Source organism: Chinchilla lanigera, unplaced genomic scaffold (genome assembly GCF_000276665.1).
Source record: "Chinchilla lanigera isolate Chin_1 unplaced genomic scaffold, ChiLan1.0 scaffold00052, whole genome shotgun sequence".
Classification (NCBI taxonomy): domain Eukaryota; kingdom Metazoa; phylum Chordata; class Mammalia; order Rodentia; family Chinchillidae; genus Chinchilla; species Chinchilla lanigera.
Genome location: NW_004955453.1, coordinates 5,204,556 through 5,222,711, shown reverse-complemented (window position 1 = coordinate 5,222,711; position 18,156 = coordinate 5,204,556). Strand labels below are relative to the sequence as shown.

General features: G+C 36.3%; 1 protein-coding gene across 11 annotated transcripts in view; it reads right to left on the bottom strand.

Annotated features, from left to right (window-relative positions):
* The window catches only part of Trip12 (thyroid hormone receptor interactor 12), a 139,475-nt gene that overhangs the window by 49,539 nt on the left and 71,780 nt on the right, over positions 1-18,156 (bottom strand). For all 11 annotated transcript variants that reach the window (XM_005395425.2, XM_013519821.1, XM_005395429.2 and 8 more), the window contains 5 exons: positions 17,314-17,419; positions 14,419-14,555; positions 11,437-11,520; positions 10,196-10,291; positions 2,583-2,731 (listed from right to left, as the gene is read on the bottom strand). In XM_005395425.2, coding sequence (XP_005395482.1) covers positions 2,583-2,731; positions 10,196-10,291; positions 11,437-11,520; positions 14,419-14,555; positions 17,314-17,419 — 572 coding nt within the window. The remainder of the gene's footprint in view (positions 1-2,582; positions 2,732-10,195; positions 10,292-11,436; positions 11,521-14,418; positions 14,556-17,313; positions 17,420-18,156) is intronic.

Here is an 18,156-nt window from a genome sequence, read left to right as displayed (position 1 = left end):
AATGGAAAGACACCCTTTGTTCCTAGGTAGGAGAACCAATATAGACAAAATGGCCATGCTTCTGAAACTGATGCACAGATTTAATGCAGTCTCAACCAAAATAGCAATAGCATTCCTCATAAAAATAAAGAAAATAATCTTGAGATTTTTTTATAGAAAAAGAAGAGACCCAGAATAACAAAGGCAATCCTGGACAACATGAACAAAGCAAAAGGCATCACAATCCTAGATTTCAAGTTATACTACAAAGCTACAGTGGTAAATATAGCACGATATTGGAAAAACAAAACCCAGACATGTAGATCAACAAAATGAAAGAGAGAATGTAGAAACACCTCTACATACTTCTAGCTATCAGGGGCCAAAATCATATGCTGCAGGCAAGACAGGCCCTTTAACAAATGGTGCTGGGAAAAACAGATACCCACACATAGAAGATTCAATCTAGACCCATACCCTTCACCATGTACTTAACTAAAATCAAAATGGATCAAGTTTCTAAATGCTAAAACAGAAACAATCTGCTGGAAGATAAAACTCTTGAAGACGTAGGTATAGGCAAGGACTTTCTGCCAGAACTCCAATTGCACAAGAAATAGGTGAAATCATATCAAATTTTAAAAGCTCCTGCACAGTAAAGTTAACAACAAAAGGGAGAGAGAATCTACAGAGTGGGATTATTTTTCCAGCTGTTCCTCAGACAGAGGACTAATAGCTAGAATATATATAAAGAACTGAAAAAAATTTGATCTCCCCCCCAATAAAAGACCCAATCAAAAAATGGGCAAGTGAATGAATAGACAAAACATTGCTGGCCATTAGACAACTGCAAACTAAAACAACACTGAGATTCCACCTTATTCCAGAAAGAATGGCTATCTTCAGTAAATTAAACAATAACAAATGCTGGCAAGGCTTCAGGAAAAAAGAATCCTACATTGTTGGTGGGAATGTGTAACTAGTACAACTACTTTGGAAATCAGTATGGAGATTCCTCAAAAAAGCTAAAGTTAGAAATTTCATTTGACCCAGCTATTGCCCTTCTAGGTATCTTCCTAAAACATTTGAAGACACCATTTTTTTTTCTGTCTCACTATGCATACCTATGTCTATCGCAGCACAATTCATAACAGAATCTTGGAAGCAGCCTATATTGCATATCAACAGATGTATAAACAAAGAAAATGTGGTATTTGCACACAATAGAGTGCTTCTCTGCCATAAAGGATAAACTTGAATCCTTTGTAGGAAAATAGATACATCCTGAGATCATAATGTTAAATGAAATCAGATAAAAGACCTTAAATAACACATGGTTTCTCTAATATGAAAAACCCAAAATATAAATAAAGAGCAAATTAAAAGACAGATAATAGGAAGTAGGTAAATCTTTTTCAAAAGGGAAGGGGATGAAGAGATGCAGGGAAAGGCGGGGAAAGGGGATGAAAAAAGAATTGAGATGCGTTATGTACAACTCCCCACGAGGAATATAATTGTTATGTATTACAGCATATACTAGTAAAAAATCAAATTTTAAAAAAATCTGGAAAATACAAAGAAGGGAGAGAATAACAAATATGTCACTTCATAACTGACAGCTGACTGTGCAAAACTTAGCTATCCATAACTCTGTAACAGGACCAAACGAGTCAAACTATATTAACCATAATTTCATTTTTTTCCTCAGCTGTACTGGATATGTGAAAAAGACATACATAGTATATCCAAAATAAAATAACACTATAATAGATACTGATGTTTATGTTAGTTTTTTGTCAGCATTCCAATCAGACATACATTACTACAAAGTCACTGTTTAAAAGCCATTATTATGTTAAGGGATCTATATAATGATAATGGCAGTTTCTCTTGCTTGCTCATTAAAAAGCAAGATTTTTTTTGTTTCCTTTTATTTTTCCATAATATATAATCTTTTATTAAACTAGATGAATTCCTCTGATTTACTGGTTTGACCAGTCTTCACCTGCAGGCACACACCAAATAGTAAACCTTTCTGGCCCACAAAGATAAGCCAAAGTGACAAAGCTTCTTGTTACTGATTCATGGATCAGCACGTTAAAAGAAGTAACTTAAAACCAGTCACTTAAATATTAAAGATCATGAGAATATACATCAAAAATTGGTGTAGAAAATTCACTAACTTAGGCTCAGGTGGTAGAGCTCTGTCTACGACATGTGAGGCCTAGGTATGAAAGAAAGAGGAAGAAGGAGAGAAAGGAAGAAGGAGAGAAAGGAATAAAGGGGGGTGAAAACAAAGACACAGAGAAAGAGAACGGGAGGAGGAGAAAGAAGAAGGAAAGAAGAGAAACGAAAGAGAGGTACAGAGAGAGAAGTGGGGAAGGGGAAAGGGAGGAAAAAAGAGGGGAAAAAACAGGCAGGGAGGGAGATGCAATTTACTAACTCATGATTAGCAATCATTCACCATATCTATAAGCACAAAATAAAAGCACCAAGTCACAGATTCATCTCTTACATCTATTGTATTTTAAAATTCACAATGGCAATGATCATGTGTTCAGCAAAAATTTAACAGCATTCCAAGGTGAAACCTGTGTGCTTACCAAAGCTGGAACAACACTCTTCACAGGGAACCCTCCCAGTGTCTCCTCATTTCCCATTACCAGTAACTGACACATTTCAATAACTGCCTGAAGCTGCTGACTTTCATCACTGGCTTGTAGTCCTTGCAGAAGCTGCTGGGCCTTAGAACCTTCAGAAAAAAAAAAAGAAATCATCATGTTTAAACATTTAAGAAAATTAGGGCTTGAGATAAACTGTGACTCTATAACTGGCTGCTTTTCTTCTCCAGATGTCAAGTAAGAGCTAGGCCTACATTAGGGTTAAGTCATGGTATCAACTTTGTAAAGGCAGAATTAAAGTAACTGGATCTGCTCTGTAATCTCATTTTGTCTTCTGTGAGAAGTTGATTCACTTTAAAAATCAAAAACAAAAACTAATACCCACAAGACTAATATAAACTGATAGCTTTAACATACCTGCTTTTAAAGAAATGCATATAATGAGTAAAAAGCTTTCTGCAATTATGAAGACCTACTAAATGATAATGCCCGGACTTCAAATGAAATGCTCATACTCCTCTAAACATCGCCACCTGAGCAAAGAGAATCCAAAGGAATAAAGCAAGGACAGAGAAAAAGACAAGTAGAGTTGTGCATCCAACAAAAAACGGTGGAAAGAATGAAGTATCAGTACAATATCTATGTGCTCTCATTCCATTATGCTGGCTGTCAAAGAGTATTTCTACTTTTAAGATTCAATTCATTACCCAAGCAACTGAAAACACTGTCATTTCAATAACCACAGAGAAATAAGTTTTCATTAAGCTGAAAAACACCCTCAAAAAGTAAAGTTTACACATGGATTTCATTTTTCATGGATACTTTCCTTCTTAAAAAATCACAATTCATTCAATGAATATTTACCAAATCTATACTGATGTTACTTTCAAGCTCTTTCTTTCTCTACACCTTTTCAAATTTTTTTGTACCTTGGGTTTTTCTAGTACTGACATGTCTAGGACCTGGACATACGTTTGCAAACAGTCAACCAATGTGGAATTTATATTGAAACCAAAGCTTTTCATAATAAAGCTTCAGCGAACTTCCTGGGGGAACAGACCTAAAGCACAAGGTATTCTTTCCAAAATCTGTCTTCTCTATTAAAGCCACAGCTACTCAATTCCACAATTACTGCTGCCTACCTGTTTTACCAAAATGAAAGGTCCATTCGGAAATATACTACAAATTTTTAAACTGAACAGTATCAAGCCCAATTAGAGCAGACATATTATTTTTTGTTTAAATTATTAGAATAAATGAAGGAAATGTAAAAAGTAAAAAAACTTCCAATTGCTTCTAATTTCATTTTTAAATGATGAAATAGTTTATACCAAATATATCTTAATGGTATAACCACTTAAAAGAGGAAACAATGACACATACATCATCCAACAGGTATCTTCTTACACCGGAGCTGGCAATTCTAAATCAATCTCTTTAAACAAGATCAGTACCATCATCAACACCCCTTAACATCTGAGCTGCTGACCCAGTGAACTTATGCTGAATGGAAAGTAACAGAAAGCAGCCAAAACTGTAACAATACATCCTCTAACATATGAAAAAAATCTAACTCTTAGGTCAGTAGGTTTTGGATTTAGGACCAGAAATTACATTTAGGACCAGAATTTACATTCTTTATTTAAAAAAAAAAAAAAGCCTCCAAAGCACTTCTGTTTTATCTGCCAATTAACTCATTATATTAATATCACCAGATTTTTCATTAAACAAGGGGACCATTCCCCTCTCTCCCCCGCCACCACCAAATCTTGGAAGACGTTCGAACCATCATGTGTCTGTGGCAAATCATCTTACTGGCAGGCTTAAAAGACAAGCTTCAATCCTCAATCTGCAGTCCTATCTTGAGATGAAAATATGAAATATGGGCCTCATTTGTTACAAAGATTACTAAAAAGACATGAATTTAGGAATAAATTCCCAATTCAGTTAATAAATTTGTCTCATTCAGGACATCCTACAGCCAAGCGAATTGTTTGTACCAGGAATGGCACTGAATGCAGGCATTCATTCTGGCACTAAAGAACACAGTAACAGCAAGCACAGTTCGGAGTCACCACTTTTGATTCCTGTTCACGTATTAGCGATTTACCCACAAAAGCTTCTGAACCATCACTCTAAACATCAACGAACTAAAAGAGGCAAAACCATAGTGACTATGACTTAGTAACCACTAGTTATGACTGAGGGATTTCATATTAGTACTTCAGGAACCTCCTGGAAAGCCACCAACTAAACATTGAGGAATACTATTCTGGATGAGGAACTGGTAGGCAAGTGTTTTCTATCTAAAGCCAGATAGTAATTATTTCAGGCTTTGCAGGACATACGGTCACACTTCAACTACTCGACTCTGGTGCTATAGTTCAAAGGCAGCCGCAGACAAACACATTTAAAAACTTGAACATGGCTATGTCCAAGTAAGATTGTCTGGACATTGATACTTGACTTGAATTTTCCTATGTCCAAAAATACTCTTAAAATTTGTTTTAGACATTTAAAAATATAAAATCCATTCTAAGTTCATAGGCTATATAAAAATGAGCAGATGGCTAAGTCTGGCCACTGGGTAACAGTTTGCTGACTCCTGTCACAGGAAGCTTATATGCTGAATTGTACTGATCTCACCAGACACTGGCTAAGCTCCAGAACTGTGAAAAAGCGTAAGGGCTGCAAAAAAACAAAAGCAAAAACAAAAACAAAAACAAAAACAAAAATAACATCCTTTGAAATGCAGAATAAAATCCACAGTCTCTGGGTGAGACGAGACCTGCCTCACACACACCGAGCTAATACCACATCCTTCCAAGACACTTCTCACATTTTGGAGCTGCATCATTACTGAAGTGCTCAAACTCTTGGGAGGCCAAACAGAGAAACAGAGTGAACTCGAGATGAACTGAGTAATACCAGAAGTGCAGCTCTGGTCAAAACAAGCTCAAAGTCCTGAATGAAGGCAGAGTTATCAGTTCCTAATCATTAATGTTCCATAAAGAAAAAAGAGAAAACCATCATTGGCAGAAGATAGCAAGTGGGATGGATGCTCTTCCTTTTTTTTTTTTTTTTTTTATGTGAAACACCTCATCAAAAAATTAGCACATAAGCAAAAACTTTTTGGCTTATAATCAAAAACTTGCTGGACCTATGAAGTGGTAGGAACAGAGGACTGAGAATCAAGAAGGAAAGAAAAGTAGGTCAACATCTGAATTAAAAGATAAATTTTATAACAGTGATTAATATTCTGAAAATATAACCAGATACGAGCAAAGAGGGTAACAGTATACTGAATTTCCATGGAGAATTGGAATCTATATGAAAGAATCAAAAGACTATCTAGAACTAAAAAAGAGCATCTAGAATTATAAACTCACTGATTTAACAAAGTATTAAAGACATTAGAAAAACAATTAGCGACTATGAAAACTGGTACACAAAAAGGTTTTAAACTAGGCTAATAGAAAAATTCTCAGAGCCAGACAGGTTGAGTGCTGTGTAAAGCAGGAGGATGTATGAATCTCTGTCCCCGTCCCAGTATCTATTCACACATGCACACGCACTCTACACATAGGAAGGACACTGAACCCAGGAAGCCTGCACCACTTTGAAAGGTCTACAGCCTTTTTTATTTTTCATATTTTCATTCATTATTGAGACAGGAACTTATTAAATTGTCCAAGCTGGATTCTGCCTCCTGAGTAGCTGGGATTACAGGTATATATGAACTTGCTGGTCCCAAAAGGAACACAGATTACCTGAAGAGATAATAAAGTAAGAGAAACAATGTATGACACAGTAACAGCCAAGAATTTTCCAAAAGGCAAAGAAATAAAGACTGCCTTTAAAGGGCTAGAGTCGGACTGCTAAGGAGAAATGATGAAAGCCAGAAAAAAAGTGTGCTGAGAATTTAACAAGTGAAGAAAACAGGATTTAAAAACTAAGGGAAAATCAAATCCTTAATGTGAAAAAAAAGACCTAGAAGAAAGAATGAAGAGTGTTGGAAAAGGTACCAAAGTGATAAAAGAATACGGATGTGTAAAAGCACAACTATGTCTTTAGTACATTTCTAACATGTGTATCGTCTCACAAATTAAAACAACAGTATAAAGGAAGGCAAGAGATAAATGACCTTAAGAGTCTTGCACTGCTTGGTATATGGTAAAGCAGTGATTTAAGTTGGACTACAATAAACCAATGATATGTATAATCTCTAGGGTAACAACTAGCAAGTTAATAGAAGAGAAAAAAATAAATATATGTACTTGATTAATTCTATAGTACAAATCACCAGTTCTCATCTATTAGTTTGGCAAAAATACAGAAAGGCAACACTATATTATTATACATCTGAAATGAAAATCAGTACAACCCCAAAGTGGAAGACTTACAAATACAAAATTGTTGTGTGCATTTACCCTTTTATTCAGCAGTCCTACCTCTGGAAACCTATCCTAATGATAATGCAGTAAAAATGGACATGCTATATTGCACTGTAGTACTGCCAATAGCAAAAATTGGAAATCCAAATGTAAAACAACAGGTGATGGCCCAAATAAACTCTGCATATCCATACAATGGAACAAGAACTTTACAAAAGGAATGGGTAATCTCCCCATTCTTAATACATGCAGCTATGAAGAGTGAACACCAAGTACACTGTTAAAACCAAAACCAAGTGTATAAAGTTTACTACTTTCATCTAAGAATGGCAGTGTGCAAAGAGTAGCTAATATATTTGTGTGTGTGTGTGTTAAATAAATAACAGAAGGACAAGCCATTGTATATGGGAGGAGACAGGAAAACAGCAAACTAATTTCTGAATGTACCTATATGTAGATGACTTTTAGAACCATGTAAAATATCACATAATTATAGAAATAAAATTAAAATTTGAAAGTAATGCCTAAAAAGGAAATGAACCAAATCAACTCAGTGGAATAAACAAAGAGGGTAATCACTACAAACAACTCTAAAAGACAGAAAGTTAACCACAAAGTCATATATCCCCAGAACAAAAAGAACTGTGAAAATGTTTTAACTTTCTCAATATTAACATTTTTTATTGTAACCTGAGATCTTACACTGTGTAATAAAGCAAGAGTCACTATGTTACTATTATTGGAACATAAAACTTCTGGCATGGCAGAAAGGAGTTATCAATAAAGTTGCATAAAAATCCAGCAGTACTAAATTTGAATTGGTAGTATCACTACAAACTTTGAAGAAAAAATAAAATGTAACTATTCCCTAGGTTTGTCCACAAAGGAATCTAGTAACAATGATCAATCTAGTATAAATATGCTCAGATGTAGTCTCTAAATATCATTTCACACAAAAGAAACCAGAGGTCTGTAGCAAGATGTTCAATTTTAGAGCAGGAGAAAAAAGTAAACCATTTGACTGCAACATCTTGTCATATCAAAAAAGCAAGAAAGCAATCAAAATTACCATGGTCCTGTCAAAAGATTGAAAAACCAACCTAAAAAGATCCTACCATCCAATGATCCGACCACTGAATCACTGAAAATCACTGAAATGTTTAAAATATATTTCAACCTACTACTTGCAATGACCCATACATACCTCCCAAAATAAAAGTCCTGGCACTCCTGGATATGTCAAAACCAGTATTTTGCAAATGAACAGATGGTGGAAAAAATAATTTTTCCCATATAAACGATTCTAAGTAATCAAACAGAAGGAAAAAATATACTTTAAGTCATAAATTACTTCTCATAAATGAAAAGCACTTATGAAAAAGACTTAAGGAACATGTTGACAGACTGCAAGGCATAAATCATATCCTGATCCAGATTCAAACCAACAAACTTCAATATGGATTTATGAGCGGATGGGAACTCTGAACTTAAAAGTAACAGACTTTTTTTTTAATATAAGCAAAACAGTATTTTAAACTTTTAAAGTGTATGCTTATTTCTATAGTTGTAAATTCAACTATACACAGATGAAATAATGTCTGGGGTTGGTTTAAAAACAGTCTTGTGAACTGGAAGCATGGTTAAGGATATAAAGAAACAACAGTTGCTGTGAATTAACAAATGTTGAGTTCATGGAGATTATAGTCTAACTCTGACTTGCATTTGAGCTTTATATTAATGAAGGTCATGGACATTATTCTCTTGTCTCTCAATCATGGGATGGTCCCAGGTTACCTGTACTTGCTGCTGGCTTGGAGGCGCTCCATGGCTTGGCAGATGCCTACACCTCAGGGCTCTCACCACCTGCCACTTCCCTCACACTTTTCCCAAGGCTCTCCTGCTGCCCACCTCTCAAACATGGCAAACTCATTCCCACAGCTGAGGCTGACTGTGCCCGTCCCTCAGACCTGGACACGGCACGTTTCCTTAGTCACTTAGATCTCTACCAAATTACCAGGCCTTAGAGAAAGTTTCTCTAAGCAGCCTGCCTATCTCCCTCCGCCAACCTGTCTCCACCCTTACTCTGCATGGTCCCCTTCACTGCACCGACACCACCTGCAGCTGCACTACCTAACTGTCTCGTCTGTTGCCAGGGTCACCTTCCAGCATGCAAGCTCCTGTGGGAAACGGCACCATTTACTTGGTTAGGATTCAATACAATCCCAGCATCTAGTAAATGGCAAAAAAATAAACACATTCAACTGAACAGAAATGAAAACACCAGCTGCTTCTTGAATTTCCTTGCCAAATGTTAAGGCCAAAAACTGGAAAAAGCTTCAAGTATAAGTACACATATATGAACACAGGAATACACATTGCACTGCTTTAAAAAACATTTGATGGCAACATTTAAGCACACATTAGAAAGGTAAGAACTAACAGGTAAGTTTCAACAACAGTTTAGGAGTTCTGAAATGCAAGACTTAAGTCCACAAATAATCTTCCGAGTCTACGGAAACATTATTAATAATGTTGTAACAAAAACATAAATGTAAAATTTAAGAAAGATAAAGATAATACTTTATACCAGCAAGAATTAACTGGATTTGCAGTTATATGATAATTATTCTCAGCTATAAATTGAGACTACAAGAGTGACTGCTGTGTCAATCATATACATAAACATCACTGGGTTATAAAACATTAATTTCGTGAGTTTAGTGATGAGTAATTCTGAGAAATATTTCTTCTCAAGTCCATATAAGATTTTTTTTTTTTTTTTTTGGTTTTCTTTTTTCCAGTACCAGGAATGGAACTCACGACCTTGCGTTTGCCAGGCAGGCGCTGTGCCGTTGAGCTAAATCCCCAGCCCCCATATAAGATTTCTTTAGGGTTAAATTTTATTATTCCATGAAAAGCTCAAGATTCAAACCTATGAAAACATGCAATCAGATGCTTAATTATCAATGTAACTTCTTTACTCTTCAATATTTCAAACAAAACAGAGTCAATCAAAAACAAAAGCACAGGAAAAATTTAATAGTGCTGTAATTTAAGACATAAGTGTGCACAGTCCTACTGTTAAAAACAGACTAAAGTTCATGAAAACTGTCTAATACTTACATCAATAGGTTATCAGAAAAATAGCACTTAACTCTTAGGGGGTTTCAAGGGAGGAAAAACTTAAAAGTATTCACTTACTAGCTCCGCTTCCAATTGTTCTATGGAAAAGTTGTGACATCCGAGGACCAAGAGGACCAAACAGGTGAGGAGGAAGACCCCTGGCCTCTAACAGAGCTAAAGAAAAAAGAAGGGTAGGGAAGTCTTGAGTTGATTTAATGCAACTGATCTCAACTAAAAATGTCAAGCAACGGATTCATCTCATATAACTGATTACTCCATGTTATTTTCCATTCGGAATTTTAAAAAGAGCTACATTAAACTTGTAAGACCACCCTTATGTATTAATGCACTTAATATAAATTAAAATATAAATGTGTGAACTCTAAGTATTTAAAGTTTGATGAAGAACTTTAAAAAATGCCAGAAGGAGCTATATAAACAGTCCCAGAAATACTGAAGGTAAGTATCTATTTAGAAGAAGCTTTATTAGGCACTCATACTAAGTTTTCTGATATAATTTCCCAATCAGATATTTGTCCTGAGGCCCTAAAAAAATGATTTACAATGTTTCTTGTAAGCCTCACACTGGAATGAATTTATTATAAATCAATCGTAAGAGAAAAATACATACACATCCATTTATAGACTATATAATGATTATTTTATGTTAACGCTATTTTAAAAAAAAACACCTGGAGTTTATATACACCCTTTGTTTTCAGGTAGGTGACCAAAAAGAAAAAAAACAAGGGGAGGGGGCTTATTAGATATCTTTATAATACATGTAATTATAACATTACTAGGTACCAGAAAACAATATATTAAACTGCACCCTTTTCTAGGTGTTTATAATTTATTACTAAAACCAGTTATAGATGTAACACAATGAAGAAAATTTTGAAAATATCAAAATATATAAGGCACTGCGCCTCCTTAACCAGTCAGAATGAAGATGAAAGCCAGGTGCAGTGGCACTCTGCAAGCCTGAGGCAGAGGATTCTAAGTTCAACACCAACCTGAATAATTTACCAACTTAGACACTGTCTCAAAACACAGAAGAGGGCTGTTAGGCCACATTTCAATGTAGCTCATTGCCAAGGACCTGGGTTTAATCCCCAGTACCACCAAAAAAAAAGAGAAAGATAGTTTATCTTCTGAATTTAAACCATCAAATCACCACTTAGCAGCTTCTTTCGGACACAGGGGCAAGCACCGACAGATGTTTAAATAAACATATTCAGAATTATTTTCATAAAGAGCAACAGTAACTGGCACCCGTGGTTGACTATCATTTGCAGGCTCAATAACTGTGTCATTACCTTGTAGTCGTCCCATCTCGGAATCATCCGATTCACTCTCCCCAGAGGTGGTCATGCCAACGGCCCCTGCAACAGAACTAGAGGCTTGGGAGAGGGGAAGGTGAGGTTAGGAGAGGAACATTTGAACTCATTATGTCTGACATTTTTAAAAAGAAAAACTACAGTTTTACAGACTACACCAAATAAATTAAACTAGTCCTCTTACTGCACACTCAGCTGTTCCTGCAGGCTTCATTCCATAGTGTTTGGGAACAAAACGAGAACTCAGCTACCTTAAAATTAAACAAGCCTAGCCAGGTGTGGTGGCACATGCCTGTAATCTCACTACTTGGGAGGCTGAGGCAGGATTGCTCTGAGTTCAAGGCCAGCCTGGGCTACATCGTTAGTTCAAGTCCAGCCTGAACTGCATAGCAAGTCTCAAAAACAAATAAACCATAAAAATACAACCTTTAATTTTCATTCATACATGGAGCTTTTGATAGACTCCTTACACCTTTGAAACTGCTTTGGAATTAAATGCTGGCCTAAATTCATCTACCTGAAGTCAATGCCATTAAAACCATTCTGAATTTAGTAGATCACCAGCAACTATTTACCTGTTTTCTTCCATTCAAAGGAGCAAAGATTATATACTTTCACTACTCAGACAAAATACTACAGATGCACATCACAACTCAGAGATGACTGCAAGGCACTGCTATGAAGCATGAAAGGAGGGCAACTAAGATGCCAAAACTAGGCAGAATGAAGAATCAGACTCAGAAGAGCATCGCTATATAAAACGCTAACCTGAGCAACTACCACAACAAAGAACCAGCGTAAGCAGGAGAGACAGATTCCATTATGAATCCGACTACAGTTGAAACCATATTCTTGTGCTGTTTTTTTTTCAAGTCATATTCTTTTAAAAGCAGTGCTCTATTACACCTCTATATGTCTGCTGAGTCCTAGGCATTTTTAACAGATTATTGGTCTACATATGACCACGTCACTCACAATACCTTAATCGTTGTTAACCAGACAATGATAGAACACAAGACATGACCACTGTTTTAAAGAGGCACCTGAGTAATACATGTGAATTTAAAGCACTTTCTGGAGAAAGAGATGCCAGTGCACACCTTTTTTTCAAAAATCACTGAGTTTGTTCTGTAACTTCAGTGGAATTTGTAAAAATTTTTAGAGAAATTTATCAATTAGAATAAAGGTCCACAAACTATGGCCCAATGGCCAAATCCAGTCCATTACTTGGTTTTGCACTTTTAACTATGAGAACATATACACTCTCATTTGGCTGCATATAATCCGTGGCTGCTTTCATGTAATAATCACAGAATTCAGTGATTTCGATAGAGACCATATAAAGTCTAAAACATTTATTATCTGGCCTTTTACAGAAAATGTTAATAACTCCATGGTTAAAAGATACACGTTACCCAGAAAGAGTAATGTTAAAGAATATCAAGGTCAAACACACAATCCATACTACTAGTGAAGAAAAAGGAGATTAATCAGTATGTGCTGTATGATGCTGCACTGTACAGGAAGCATCTGTTAAATGTTTACCATATGCAGGAATTGTCTAAATGTTTCTCAACACTACACAAAGGGGTATAAGATGCACTACGCACATGATGAAACTGTGGCTGTGTGACTATGTTTGTACTCGCCCAAGTCAGATAACTACTAACGGGTCACATATTTGTACCCGTCTGACTTCACTAATTACATTCTTTTTCGGGGCTGGGGGATGGGTGTTGGTGGGCGTAGAACCAGGGATACTAAGTTACATCCCCAGTCTGTTGAGATAGGGTTTCACTGTGTTGCCCACACAGGACTGAAATTTGCCATCCTTCTGCCTCAGCCTCCCTCAGGATTGTACCAATTCATTAAACATACTCTTCAGCAGTAATTTTTAATTCAAATACAGATGTTTCTCCACACTATACAGACACCGTTGACAAATAATGGTATTAGATGCTATTTATGACTGGGTTTGTTAACTGAACAACTACAACAACAAAAGTGGTTATGGGAAGTTTTATTAAGTGAAACAGCTTTTTTAAAAACACACTCTGGGGCTGACAGGGTATAACTTAATGGTTGAGTGCTCGTCTAGCATGCACAAGGCCCTAGGTTTGATCCCTAGTACTAGAAAAAGAAAGGAATGGAGTGAGGGAGGAAGGGAGTGTGACAGGGAGGGGAGGAAGAGAAAGAGAAAAGAAAAAGAAAAGAGAAAAGACAGAAGAAAGAAGAGAGAAAAGAGAAGACTAGCACATGTTCTAATACTAAACCACAACCGGATACAAGGGAATTATAAGCCCATGATGACAAGTTAACCTTTTTATCTGTTGAAAAAAAAAATTGACAAAATGCATTTTCAAATACACTATCGCGGACAACTGAAGTATCAACTTTGTTTTGGTAATGGTAAAAGATACAATTTAAAATTAAAAGGAGGGGAAAAAAATCTTAATTCTTGCTATCCTAAAGTAACAAGAATCAAAACAAGCCCAGAAAAATGTAAATGCTGTAAGTAGCTTAGGTGCAAACTGAAAACTTATTTTTTAGGGCTTAGCAAAACTCTTCAGTTAAAATTCACATTTATGGATCACTTCAAATTATGACCTTACACATTTATTAATAATTTAAATTATTTAGTCAGCCGGCAACTCTTACATACACTAGTACATATGCAAAAAACTTAAATGAAAAGGAGCCTAACCCATCCAAAAAGCCCCTTGAATGTAATCAGTACCGATTTGGATTGGATGAGAAGTTAAACAAAAATGAATCCACTCGTCAAAGTACCAAACGTGTAAGGTAAAACAAAACAGAACCAAAAATGTACCTGATGATATAACATGTAGCCTATTTTCCGTTCCCTACTTTCCATCATATTCAGAGTCTATAAAAAATAATTTATCTCTAAATGAATCTATGAGATCTAGAAATGCATTTGAAGACTAAATGTCAACCTACCTGCAGCTCCTTGGGGAGCCTCATCCGTCCGGGCAGCAGAAGAATTTACAGTCTCCTGGCTGCTTTCAGGGTCTGCCATTTTCTCCTGCCGCCGAGCCTCAGCTGCTCCCCTTTTGCCCAGGCCAGAGCCTCGCCGACTGCAACAGAAAAATGTCATCATGGGCAACATCACCAGTGAACCAGGAGCAATGTATATAGACAGCACAAAGCTCAAATTCATAGAGCACAAAGCCAGTTTTTTTCTTTTTAAATCAAAATTGTTGCAGAAAATCACCACGCGTAACAACCAAGACTCTGTATATTTAAAATTCTTCCAAGTTATAGCACAATCACAATACATGCTTTTGTGTTACCAAGAGCTGTTGTCATCCTTACAGTCAGAATAATTTTTAAACCCTTCCAACTAAATGGACAAGTAACTCCTACCAAAGAGAAAAATTCAATTCATTTCATACAGAGCCCTACTTCCAGGCTAAAAAGTGGGCTGATACATACACAGGCTTGCAGAGTGACAGAAAAAACATTCCCGTTCTCACCATGCCAGATTACCTAAATCATCCCAAAATAACTATCATCCTGTGAAACTGTACTAATAACAGACAATAACTCCACTCTGTAAAATATACAGGAGCTAAATATTTGTAAAGAAATATGGATCATGTTTAGAAAGACTTAGGAAAAAGGTTCAGAATGTGTACACAAAATATACTTATCACTCACTTTTCATGAAGGAAGTTACATTTTGCTAATGATTACCTTTTCTTATTTTAGAAAAAAAAGCATACTGGGCAGAAACAAGAAAAAAAAAAGCATCCCTCCAATTATTACAGTTTTAAACAGCAGCTAGCTCTCCAAATTACCCTAGGAAATGCAAAAACATACTACTAACAATTTAAACTAAAAGAAAGCCTGTGCAATTTGATTCTGCCTAGTGAAGAACAAGACGACAGACATAACTAAAATGTAAAGGAAGGGTCTCAATTACCTGCAGGTACTACAAAACTATTTTCCTAATTAGTGAAAAGTCTTCCCATAGTGAGTTGCTTTCACTAATCTTTCCTTCATAAGGAAACAACCTAAGCCCAATTTATTTATTTATTTATTTTGGGGGGGGGTTTTTTCTGGTACCGGGAATCGAACTCATGACGTTGCTCTTGCCAGGCAGGCGCTGTGCCACTGAGCTAAATCCCCAGCCCTAAGCCCAATTTATAATGCTACAAATCAGGGGGATTCAAATTCAGCTTCTAATTTCCAACAACACAATGGGCTAAACGCTCTGGATACCCCTTGACAGCAGCCAACCCCGTGCATTAGTCTAAAGATAAAGACAACACCTCAGCAGGCTACAGGACCCTGCAGTTAAATGGAAGGTCCAGTAATTCAGAAAAGCTTTGCCACCAAGACCATTTCAGATGGGTGGGCTAAGTGGCTGTTCAGAGCATGACCAGGAATACCGGAATAATCTCACATGCAGAAATTGAGTGGTCATGTATATAGAGGGAAAGATGCTTCCAGAGGAAGAGCACCACAACCCTAACACTAAACTGCCTGACCTCACACATTATAGTTTAAAACTGTTTCTGTGACAAACAAGGAATTCACTTTATAGCTTAGACTACAAATACTTTGATATGTAAGGTTAAGTCTGGTCTAAAACTGGACTGAAACTCTGAAGAACTAAGCAATGTTCTGAGAAGTCCTCATCTAGGAATTGCTAAGAAACCTCAAAAACAAATAGATCTCCTAAATTCCAGATATTTCAAACTAAAAAATAGAAAATATAGGAAGTGCAAAGGCTGGAGTGCAGCTGAACAGTACAGTGCACACAACAGGCCCTCAGGTCAATCTCCAGAGCAACAAAAAAGCAGCAAAAAGTACGGGTTTCATGGGCAAAGGTACAGACATTTCTTATGACTCGCAGACAAGTCCTGGGGTGTCCTCATGCCACTACTGTACCACACTGCTAAGAGCAATCAAAACAGACTGTCTTGGAAAAAAACCATAAGGAGTGTGAAAGCTTTTCTACTTACCCATGAGAGAGGAGGAAAAAAGCAAGCTAAAAGCATTGCTCCATTACTTGCTCTGATGCAGTTAGTAGAGAAGCAAACTACATATAAAAAAGGGCAACTCGTATTTGGCTATTAAATGATTAACAGCACAAGGGCATTTAACCAACTTACTGGCCTGAAAAATTGAGAGGAAGAGAAGAAAAAAGATTTTTACCTTTCACCTAGATTCTCAATTAATAAAAGTATGTAAAATCATACCCTGTATCACACATCAAAGGTAGATATGACGTTCTGAAGACTGAAAATGAGATCCATAATAACTGGGAGAAATAGGAAACAGATGTAAAAGAACATGCCCAATGCCTACATTTTTTTGGATAGGTAAGCGCTGTAATACAGTATGAAAATCAAGCACACTTCTTTCCTAACCTATTAAACTTAGTAACTGGTGCCAACACTTTTAAATACTAATTAGGTAATATTACCATCATTTAAACAGGCATCCCTTTTGACTCATAAAGGTAGCTGGGAAATTCAGCTACCTTTAAAAAACAACTCTATACTCTGCGTAAGATGCTCATTAGAGATGTAGTTGGCGACTAAAATTCCTAAAACAACCAAATATCTGACTGTTGGGTATAACTCTAAAAGAGAAAAAGTAGAGGATGACTGTTGTCAAAAAATAGAATGATTAAAACTTATTACACACATCAATAAATACTGGGGAAGAATTAAAAAAAATAGCACTAGTGATAGTAGAATAAATACATTTACCTCAGTATCTCAGGAAAAATGGTATTTTACTAACTTTGAAAAACATGGATTTTTAACAAAAGTTAAAAGTATCTCAGTAAGAGAAAGTAAAGAAGATAAACAAACTAATTACCTGGTACTAGCACAGGAGCCCGTGGTCTTTTGGCGTGTGCTCCGCCTCAAACTGGGGAGCTCAGCAGGTGGGGACTCACTGCGCTTCTTGGTAGATTTTCTTAAACCTATACATGGGAAATAGCAAAGTAAAACTTCATGAAGACATGTTACCAGGGATTAAAATTTACAAAATTCTTTAGGTCACTGTGCTGTTTAAAAGTCCACAGAATCTTTCTATGGCCTCTTCAGTGGTGTGAAGTTTACGTCCACAGGTTTTTACTTCACCCACCTGTATGAACTAAGAAATTAAATGGTGCTAGGCATCCCAGTCCAGGATCAGTCTTTTCACTTTGGCCCAAATTTGAGTCAAACTATCTATACAATGCAAGATAGTCCCAATTCTTTCAAACCATCTTCTTTCTAGTCACTATCCCTTCACCATTACCTTTTTAGCCTAGTGCCAAGAGATTTTTTTATTATATACTGTATCTTTCCATTCACTGAATTTCATTATATTACACTGTTCTTACATTGTCCCATTTCAGTGAGTTATACATAAACTTCGTTGTCTCTAATGTTACTGAAAATAAGAACTGATTTCCTCATACAACCTCTATATGTGAACTAAAGGTCACTAGAATGTTGAATTTATAGAATATCAGATAATGAGGGAGAAAAGGCAGCCCAGTACACTTAACCTGTTTTTGTTGTTTTTTGGTACTGGGAATCAAACTCAGGACCCTCACTGGCTAAGGAGGCACTGCTTGTGTCACTGAGCTCTAGCCCCAGCCTGTTATTGTGGAAGTTACCTAAGACTAAAATGGTGTAAGAATTAGGTAAAATTCATTACTCTATGAACAAT